Source organism: Lepeophtheirus salmonis, chromosome 1 (assembly GCF_016086655.4).
Source record: "Lepeophtheirus salmonis chromosome 1, UVic_Lsal_1.4, whole genome shotgun sequence".
NCBI lineage: Eukaryota > Metazoa > Arthropoda > Copepoda > Siphonostomatoida > Caligidae > Lepeophtheirus > Lepeophtheirus salmonis.
Window position 1 is genome coordinate 41,712,343 of NC_052131.2, and position 10,138 is coordinate 41,722,480.

At 28.2% G+C, this 10,138-nt stretch overlaps 2 protein-coding genes across 5 annotated transcripts in view; one reads left to right on the plus strand and one right to left on the minus strand.

Moving 5' to 3' along the window:
- LOC121129082 (carbohydrate sulfotransferase 4) overlaps nucleotides 1-1,831 on the minus strand; it is a 151,531-nt gene extending 149,700 nt beyond the window's left edge. For 2 of the 3 annotated variants that reach the window (XM_071893120.1, XM_071893118.1), the window contains exon 1: nucleotides 1,527-1,831. Coding sequence is in view for 2 of the 3 variants with exons in the window: in XM_071893118.1 (XP_071749219.1) it covers nucleotides 1,527-1,660 (134 nt within the window). In the remaining variant the exon portion in view is untranslated. The remainder of the gene's footprint in view (nucleotides 1-1,526) is intronic. The other variant, XM_040724757.2, reaches the window with a different exon arrangement.
- A 5,466-nt stretch (nucleotides 1,832-7,297) lies between these two features.
- Nucleotides 7,298-9,353, plus strand: LOC121129103 (glutathione S-transferase 1). Of its 2 annotated transcripts, XR_005868347.2 has the most exons (5): nucleotides 7,298-7,562; nucleotides 7,636-7,836; nucleotides 7,888-8,048; nucleotides 8,893-9,104; nucleotides 9,159-9,353. XR_005868347.2 is itself a non-coding variant. In XM_040724784.2 (4 exons), exons 1-4 carry the CDS (start codon nucleotides 7,425-7,427, stop codon nucleotides 9,044-9,046), a joined length of 654 nt encoding a protein of 217 aa, XP_040580718.1. In that variant the 5' UTR covers nucleotides 7,307-7,424; the 3' UTR covers nucleotides 9,047-9,353. The 2 variants fall into 2 exon arrangements, 1 of the variants encoding a protein (XP_040580718.1); XM_040724784.2 differs by having other exon boundaries at nucleotides 7,307-7,562; nucleotides 8,893-9,353.
- Nucleotides 9,354-10,138: the final 785 nt, after the last annotated feature.

Consider the following 10,138-nt stretch of genomic DNA (forward strand, 5'->3'; position numbering starts at 1 on the left):
GTTCAAAAGTACTTATCATATATGTATTTTAACTCGTTTGATTATAACAATAAAGATTGAGTAAAATTTTCTGGATTACTAAAGACCAAATCAGTTGGTAGTTGAACAATTATTCAATAATTATAATATGTAATCGTTCACAGTTTAACAAGTGCAAATACTAGTTCAACCAATCATTTGTAGGTCATAAATAGTAAAAATTAAATATATTGCATGTTACGTTATCAAATCTTGTTAGCAGGTTTTGATATTTTCTCCCTGAAACATATTCATAGTTTGAAAAAAGACACTCCTATGTCAATTTGCTCATAATCACATTCTTCAAATAAAAACACTTGCATAACGTCAAGAAGAGGAGGAATTACATAATTATATGTCAATTGAAATCAATAAACATATGTTTCTATTTATTTAGTTTTCCAAAAAGGAAGAACTGTTCAGTGTCGGTTTTAAATGGAGTAATATTATCAAAAAAAATTATAATTAAATTTTTATTCTTGTGCTTCTATTTAATTTTAATTTATATGAAACTAAAAATAATGGACTGTGTCTCCAATAAAATCGGACATTTCATGACTTTACAAAACTTCCCCGAACATTTATAAAAAAAAAAATTATGACCAGAAGGGGGGGGGGAGAAGACAATTGGTAACTCTAACTATATGCCACGCCGTTACTTTTATGTATCTTGCAACTTTTCCTCCGAAAAGACACGAAAACAAGGTCCAAAATCAGTTGGTAGTAAGCCAATTCTAGGTAAATTAAGGAATTTTCCCTAAAATAATAATTGTGGGGGCTGTTCACGGGACATTCACAAGAGCGTATTCTAACTCAGGGATTATCAACCTATTTTTAGTGATGTCTAACTTCTAAATATTTATTTCACCCAAATACCCCCTTACCAGGCACAAAGTATTTTTAGCTTTAATGACAGGGGTGACCACAAGATTATAGTTTGTTGGAGGGGGAGGGGGCTTGGTTTTTTGAATTTTTTTGATAAGAAATCCTAAAATTCTAAGAAATTTCAAAAATCCATATTTATTCACAAAAAATTAATTTTTTTGCGAAAAAAGTTCAAAATCCACAGCTGTTTACAAAAACTATGAAATTTTTGAGTAAAAAGTTTCAAATATATCATTTTAAGATAAAAATTTTCAAATATTAAATTTTTAAAGAAATTTTTTGAAATTCATAGCTGTTCAAAGAAAAATAAATAAAATTTCAAATATTAATTATTTATTTATTAAATCTTCTTAAAAAACAAAAGATCCTTCATTTGGAGGGTGGCTACAGGCCCTCCATCCCACCTCCTGCAGACACCCCTGAGTTATGTAAACCCTTGGGAAATTTCAAGTACCCCAAGGGTTACACATACCCCCATTTGGGGAGAACCACTTTTCTAACTGAACCAAGCAAAAAGGGGATAATAAGAGGAAAAGAAACAGAATCATGAACACCTGACAACAAAATACACTAAAGCAGAGATGTACGTTTATAAAAAGGAAAATTTTTAAGATGTTTCTTACTCGTTTCTTGTATTTGTTGGAAGGCTCATGGATGAATCAGGTCTGGATATTTGTTGACTCAAATATGTAAGTTGATCGAAAAATACGTAAATGGCAAGCACATTGAAACACACGAAAATGATTTTTTTCTTCATAGCTCAACTTATCCTTCTCTCTCTGTGTATAAAACAGTTTATAAAGAAAAATCAGTTGTGAGTATCTTAATTCATCATAGAATATAATATATGATGTACAAAGTTAGAATAATTCTTCAAGAAGTCAAGGGAAGGAACAAGTGTATATACATTACTGCTTTAAATAAATAAGTACATACAAAAAGAAGTAAAGAAAGGGAAAAAAGCAGAAAATCTACTTGTTAAAGATACAAAACTTGGATTTTATTTGACAACAAGTGTTCATGGCTATACAAAAAGCAGTACAGACGTAGGGGAGACGAGTAAATGTTGTTACACATTTCTGTTTTTTTTTTTTTTTTGCTTAATTTCTCAGAGTGTGTTTGAGTTGGACACACCAACAATAACTGTAGAATCTCGATTAAAGAGATGCATTTAAGTTAAGGACTGCTTTGATGAGACTACCATAATTTTTACATCATATGGAATATTGATTAAGAGATTTTTCATTTGCATTCAAATTCGATTTAAAGGATTTTCTTAGTAAAAAATCTATTTTTGTTTGTAATTAGTAGACTTAGGATTTTGAGCAATTTGTATGGCTAAAATGAGCTAAAAAAGAGCCTTCAATTTTAAAAAAGGAGCACCCAGATAATCAAAATTGAGGAATTTTTATTTAGAGAGTTATAAGGTTTTATAAGGATCATTTAAAACAAAAAGTGATGGGAAATTCAAACAAGAAAATCCAATGCCAATTCCGATACGATTTTAGTAGAAGTTAACAATTTCGATGCCAATTCTTTAATATTTAAAAGAATACCATTTTGTTATAAATTTCTAAGAAGTACAATTTATATAATAAATCGCCTTCTTTTAATTAATGTAAATAATATTTACATTAATTAAACAAAGGTGATACCTCTGCCTGGCGAGCTTTTTCCAAGGGGAAAAATCCAACAGCAAACTTTCCAATGGCCTATTTTGAAAGTCTGAGCTTTCCTAGATCCCTTTACAAAACTTATTTGCCTAAAATAATAAATCTACACCGACCGCATGTATTTGTTCACGTTTATTTTGTGTTCAATTTGTACTTTTTCAGTTTTCTAGCATTTTTTTAAAATAATAATTTTATTACAATATTCATAAGATTATAAGGGTCGAGTAACAAATTCAAGTCATCCCATCACAAAAAAATGATTAGTTTCCTATTATATTTTGCCAATATTTATTCATAATATTGGCTATATATTATATCCATAAATTAAGATTTTCTTCCATTAATTTTTGCCTTGGATCCGTATTGGGGGTTTTAAACATACCAAAAAGATCGTTCAACGTCCACATTAGTAGTTGTAGCAGATTTGAAATTCTTCAAGAGTCTTGTTAGATGGAGGTATTTCATCATCACCAGCATCAGCCTTTTGCATAAATAGAAAATCATTCCTTTCAAGATCCAAGAGGGATTATTCAATAGTCCATTTTGCTTCAGTTTCTCCTTCCTTCTAGTAGGTTGTTATCAGAATCTGGCTCCCTCACATATCCGATTACATAATCTTAATTTCATCATATACATATTTTTACTTACAAATTTTTATTTTTACCCTGTCATAAAAAGCCATATGGTAATACTAGTATGAATAGCACCAACATTTTTTTCCTTTTCTAATCTGTAAACGGTTGTTTTTCTCAACGTTTTGCCCATCCTTATATATCAGTATAAAAACCCTTTAAAATGCAATAATAACAAAATTTTGATTCTCAAATACGTCACTTAAAAGATTAAACTTCAGGTATAGTAAGGTAGCTGGGAGAACGGGTGCTGTACTTCGACTTTTTCGTTTTACGCTCAATTACTCAAAATTGGTTTGGCTTAGACTCACCAAATTTTAAGAAAGCATACCTTAATATGTTTTATATTGTTTGACTTTATTTAAAGGTTATAATAGTAAGTAGTTTTTTCTGCAGATTACATTTAAATGCGACTAGTTAAATGTTTCTAGTGCCCCAGTAGCTAGGGACGATTAACTATCAGTTAAAAATATTGATTTTGAGTTAGAAATTGAGAAATTTAGTATAAATAATATTTTTTGCTCAATAAATAATTAAACATTTCAAGGTATAATAGTAGATTAAGATATGATAAGTTTTAATCAAGATCGGAGAAATTCTTTTAAAAAATTTATTTTATTCACTTCTCTGGCTAACCAACATACTTGCTGTCAAGCTTAAATACTTAAAATAAATAATATGTGGAAAATTGCAACCGTTGTTACAGCTGTTCCCTTTATATTGAGCACCACAATATATGTGACAAATATATATATATATATATAGTTAAATAAATAAATGAACTGACTCGTTTAAAACTAAAAGGGAAGATCTATTTACAAATTCTTAGAAAAGTGATATTACGCAGAATTATCCCATGTCCATCATACTAAAAGGAATACAAGTAATGTGTGAATCTACTAAGTAAATTGTGAATCTAGAGCTGTTCACAAAAAATCCAATTTTTTGAAAAAAAATTTCAAAAACTAAATTTCAAATATAATTTTTGGGGGAAAACTTTCAAAAATCTAGAGCTGATATGAAAAAACAGAAATTTTTTGGAATTTTTTTTTAGAAATCTAGAGCTGTTCAGAAAAAAGAGAAATTTTTTGGAAACAAAATTCTAAAATTAAATTTCAAATATAAATTTTTTCGGATAAAAATTTCAAAAATCCACACCTATTTATAAAGAATTAAATTTTTTACAAAAAAAATTTATAAAATTTCTAATATACTCAATTTTTGGAAAAAAAATCAAATATTACATTTTCTAGTAAGAATAAAAAATTTCTTAATTTTGGAGGGCTGCGGCCCATTCAGCCCTCCCCTTGCGGATCCCCCTGCTTACAATTACAACTCAAATTTACAAATTTAATAAGTAAAAAGTTTGTGATTACTCGATATTTCTTAAGCGATAGCTGCTCAAAAAGCCTAGAAGAAGTACTCACTAAGACTCATTCCTATCCTTTTTCAAGCTAGTCACCTAAATGATCAGTCAAGGGCTTAATGCTATAAGTCCAACTTTTTTGTGCAAAATAAGTTTATTTAAAATGTATGACATTTTAAATAAAATATTAATAACGTTCCCAGATGCTATAGTGATTAAGTCAAATAAAAAAGTAGTTTATGTACCGTTTTGGAGCTAATACCATAGATAACTATAGATTGCTTAAGGGCACTGTCGTTGCAGCATTTCATATCAGATATAGTCAAGGGGAGTAAATCAATCAAATTTATTATTATAAACAAAAAAAACATGAAGTGGTTATACAATACTTTATATTTTTATAATAATACAATAACTTTGAAGATATCAAACGGATTTGGCCTTTTCCTCTCTTTTTTTACATTTTTTCATCAAACGTCCATTTTCAATTTTCTTAGAAAAAATGCCAAAATACGATGCTTTTTGCACAAATAAATGCAAACGGATTGTTTGATAGCGAAGTATTTTCAATTTCTGGAACATTTCATAACATAATTTTAAGCAATATTTGAAAAAATGAACCAGTTATCGAGTATAATTTTTTCGACGACAGTATTTTTCAAAACTTTTTTATTTTTGCAAGTACGAAAAAAATATTGCTAGGTTTGTGTTTCTTTTACAATTCGAATAAATGCTATTAACTATTTCTTCCCAAAATTACTGGAAAAAAGTTTTTTATAATTTTTTTTTGCGAATTTCGATCTGGGAATTTTTTGAAGAAAATAAAAAAATAGACTCCTCATCTAGGCAATATAGGTTGGTAGGTTATTTGAAATATATAACACTTTATATATATATATATATATTCATAATAATAATACTAAGTTTACAAGAGGCAATAATATTTTTTTTTTTTTGAGGGGGGTGCAATGATGAGACTTTGTGGATTACCTTACTCCACCGGATTGATATAGTGTCAAGAATCCAAGAGAATTAGAATTCTCAGGATCTTTCTCGACATCAACGAAATATTCATATTATAATTATTAGTATACAGAAGTATTTTCTTAATATTATTTTAATTTTCTCAATAAATTTGACCATTTTCAATGTGATTTCCCTCTCCCTCCTAGGGCAGAGCAACGCCGGGTAACCCTTTGCTAGTATAATATAAATTGCAACAAAATTGCACACAATATTTCTTACAAAGAAATTGCTTCACGATGATATTACGCACAACGTTTTTGCTATGAATTCTAGTAATATCTGGAGTGAAACAAGGGTCAATCACTTATCCTCATGTAAGGGGATGTGTAGTTTTTGTGCTTAAAAATCAAAGGCAAAACCTAATTCACATATACAATATTATTCCATTTTTATTTAAACAGCATCAGAAAATCTATGTGAAGTCACGTACTACAATTAATATGTCTTCCACCAAGACAACATTTTTGAACTGAAATAAAAATGTTTTTATAACACAATCCCCCTACATGAGGTTAAGTGATTGAAGCTTGGTTCACTCCAGATATCAATAGAACTAATTGGTTTTTGTATCATAATGATAATGCATACAACTATATTACATGCAACATTATTACCCCAACGTTTTTTTCCACAACCACTTTACCACAATCATTTTAAAGAGAAACAAATTTAACTTCTTCTTTTTTAAATATTTAATTTTTATTCACAAATTATTAAACCCAAATATATCAAAACAAAACAAAATTGAACAAAATTGTAAAAAGCTACTAGCATTAACCATCTATGCGATATTTAATCATTGATTTCTATACACATAATATTAACAACTTTTCTAATTCAAAAAAATCCGTAATTTTTTTTAAGACTGGATAAAAATATTTTTGTTTATTTTAAATTGTAATGTTATGTGCTACAACTTTTTTTAATTAACTATTTTAGATTTTTTCCTTTTAGTCCTTGTTTCAAACGTAAATTATTCAAAAAAAAAAATTATCTATGATCTGACGAATTTGAATAAGCATGGCATTAACCATTCATGTGATATCTAAGTATGTTTGTTGTTACTAATAACTAGTAAATGATAAATATTAATAGCTAACAAGATACAATTCATAACATAACTTTGCCCCCGACAACAGCTGACTCATAATCCACTACTGCAGCTCTATCAATTAAAACTTCGTCACTCTCAAGAATTAACCTTGGTCACTCTGATCTACAGTAATGGCTATTACGCCAAAGGCATATAAAAATACTTAGTTTGATTTGGAATGACACGATATATATATGTATATATATTAAACATAAAATACTATATATTCTTAATTCTACACCAATGAGATACATCTAAACTATCACGCAAGAGAATGTTTCACAAGGTTACCACGCAACCTTTCAAGTATTTGTTAAATAAAATTCTAATTTTTATGTTATATCTCAAAATTCCGTAATTCTATGTTTATGTCTACAATAGTCAATAGCTTTATACCTAGAACAATTTCAGAAAATAAACTTCCTCTCAAAGATCAAGCAATGCGTTCAGTTTGTTAATTGATTAAATGTAGTAATATTAATATTTTTATATTATTAACATAGAGAATATAATTATTATGTAATATATTCTTGTATATCAACTTCTTTATGATGAAAACTCATTGAATATTATTCAGTATGTAGTATCATATAAATATAGAGATGGCGCTGTTTCTCTATGATGAAATAATATAAGATTGGATTTGAGTACTATGTGAACGTTGTGCGAATCCAAAAAACGTTTTATTTTAGTCAATCAATTATTAAATTGATCCAAGCTTGTTTTCAACTATGTTCCGACTTTACGGAATTGATTATTCAGCTCCATTCCGGGCTGTTGCAATGACTGCAGAACTGTCTAAAGCAACTTATGACTTCGTCCAAGTGGATCCATTTAAGGGTGAAACCCAAAAACGTGAATTCCTTGCTGTAAAATGAATCTGCTCATTGAAACATACTCTTTGAATTACTAATTAGATAATGTACACTCTTATCATTATAGCTCAATTCTCAGCACAACGTCCCTGTTATGCAGCATGGAGACTTCATTTTGAACGAAAGTCGTGCTATTTCTGGGTATATTGCATCACAATTCGACAAATCTGGAAAATTATACCCAAAAGATCCTAAAGTCAACTCACGAATCAATCAAAGACTCCATTTTGACAATGGGGTATTTTACAAGAGTTTATTCAATATTGTGGTAATTTGTAACTCATTACACAATATCAATTAGCTACGATCCTTCTTTTAGATTAAAAGATTTTTTGGCGACAAGATGGAAGCTTCGAAGGAAAAAATTAAACTTATGGAAAAAGCTTTGGGTTGGGCAAATGATATGTTGATAGAAACTGGATTTGTTGCAAACACAGAGTATATAACAATCGCAGATATATCATTTTTAGCTACTTATAGGTATTAAAAGTATGTATATGTAGGTATATTGTATATTATCTCAGGGTTTCTCATTTCTCGGCAAGCTGTTTTTTAGGAGGATTCCGGTAAATATAAGGCTCCTGTTAGTAAATTATAAATATATGAAATTAAATTATTTCTTTTTATATTTTATGAAGAAATAATACATTTTAAACTAGTACTACGTAAATATATATTCTCAATTATCATGTTTTTCATTTTTATCAGTATCAATAATAGTGATTGGGTGTTTTTTAGGGCCCGTGAGTCCAGCATCCAATCCTGCAAAAAAAGTTATCATATAGTAAAATATGAAGAAGATAATTTTTGGTGGATTATTATATAATTAAATTAAACTTATATTATGGAATAATTAAATCTGGTATTTCCCGAGAAAATAAATTCGCTTATGTGTAAAACCTCGAAAAAAATATCAAAAAATGAGATCCCAAGAGAGAAACCCTATTATATGTTGGGCGCAAGTTGTTATTTTTACAAGCAGACTGTACAAATTACAAATTGTACTTCCCAGAACGCCTTATTCTATATTACAAAATCGATCATTAATTGATGTAATTTTTATTATTTTCAAGTTACTTGATTATTATGTAGAAACGAGTAATACAACTGTAGACATTTGAATTTTATGATATGTCATAGAATACATACTTGTCAATTATAAATCTTTATATAAAAAAAATATATATATACCATGAATATATACGAGTATTGAATATTGAATAATTATTATATATTTTTTCGTTGTACAAGTTACAACTAGTATGCCAAATTTGTATACAAATATTTATAATATCTTTTTTTTTTTTCATTAAATATATTCTAGCACAATAAAAGCCTGTGATATCATTTCTCTCCATAACTACAAGGATTTGAATGATTGGGCTCAAAGATGTTCACTACTCATTCCCAATTATGATCAAATCAATCAAAAAGGTGCTTCTAAATTTGGAGAACTCTACAAAGCAAAAGGATTTTAGAAGAATATATTCTATGTAGATAATTTATAGATTTTTCGAGTCCTATACATACATTCATGTAATACCTAGTGACATTTAAAAGAGGCAAATGTTTTTAATAATTTATTTATAGCAAACCAAGTATGGATATAGTTAATTATTCATGGAAATTATTAATTTTAAATATGAAGTAAGAATATTTGGCAAATACAACGAATTGGAAGAATTAACGATGGTAATTTGATAGTTTCTCTTTTACAGATTTATAAATATTTTTACTTCTTGGCCACCAAACATTTCATTTGAATAAATATGCATTACATTCTGACTACGGTAGTTTCTGGGTAAATTGCACGATTATTTTTCAATGTTGAGATCAGGTCCGTCCTTAAATATTAGGGGGTTCTATGTAAAAAGGATTGCATGGAGGCCAAATTCCAATCTGGTAGGGATAATGTTAATAACTTACCATTAGGGCAAGTTATAGCGTGAGTAGGGGTAGGGATAAAGATAATTTTGTAGGACTCTTTTTAAAAATTTAAAGTTAATTTGGAATCTTATTTTTTTTTTTTTAGAAAATGGGCTTTTCTTTAGATATGTAAACATCTATCTACGTTTATGAATATAATACGATCGACAACTATTACCATTGTAGTTGCAACTTTGAACAACTAAATCTAATCATTTGTGAATATTTTTCAATTTTCTTTAGATATGAGGTAAACACCATTATGTTAATATTATGTATAGCTAAGAAATCAATTATATATTAAAAATAAGTGGATATTATTTTTTCTAAATATAAAACGCTCATGTGAAAAAAATAAACTTACCACTAGATCTTAATTTGTTATTTATATTGATATAGAGTTTATCTTGCTTACAGAACTGAAGATGATGAATTGAATAAGCCTCTGTTACCTTGTGATTTTTACTTTTCTCTCAAGAAAGAGATATATATTTTAGTAAATATTTGAATAACTTTCATATGGTTTGCAATAGTATGTAATACAGACCAATAATAGTTCTACAACTAATAATAGGAAGGATTAAGAAATTTCTATTTGCCTGACCACAATCAAAATAACAAAATAGCATTTGCATGTCCAATAT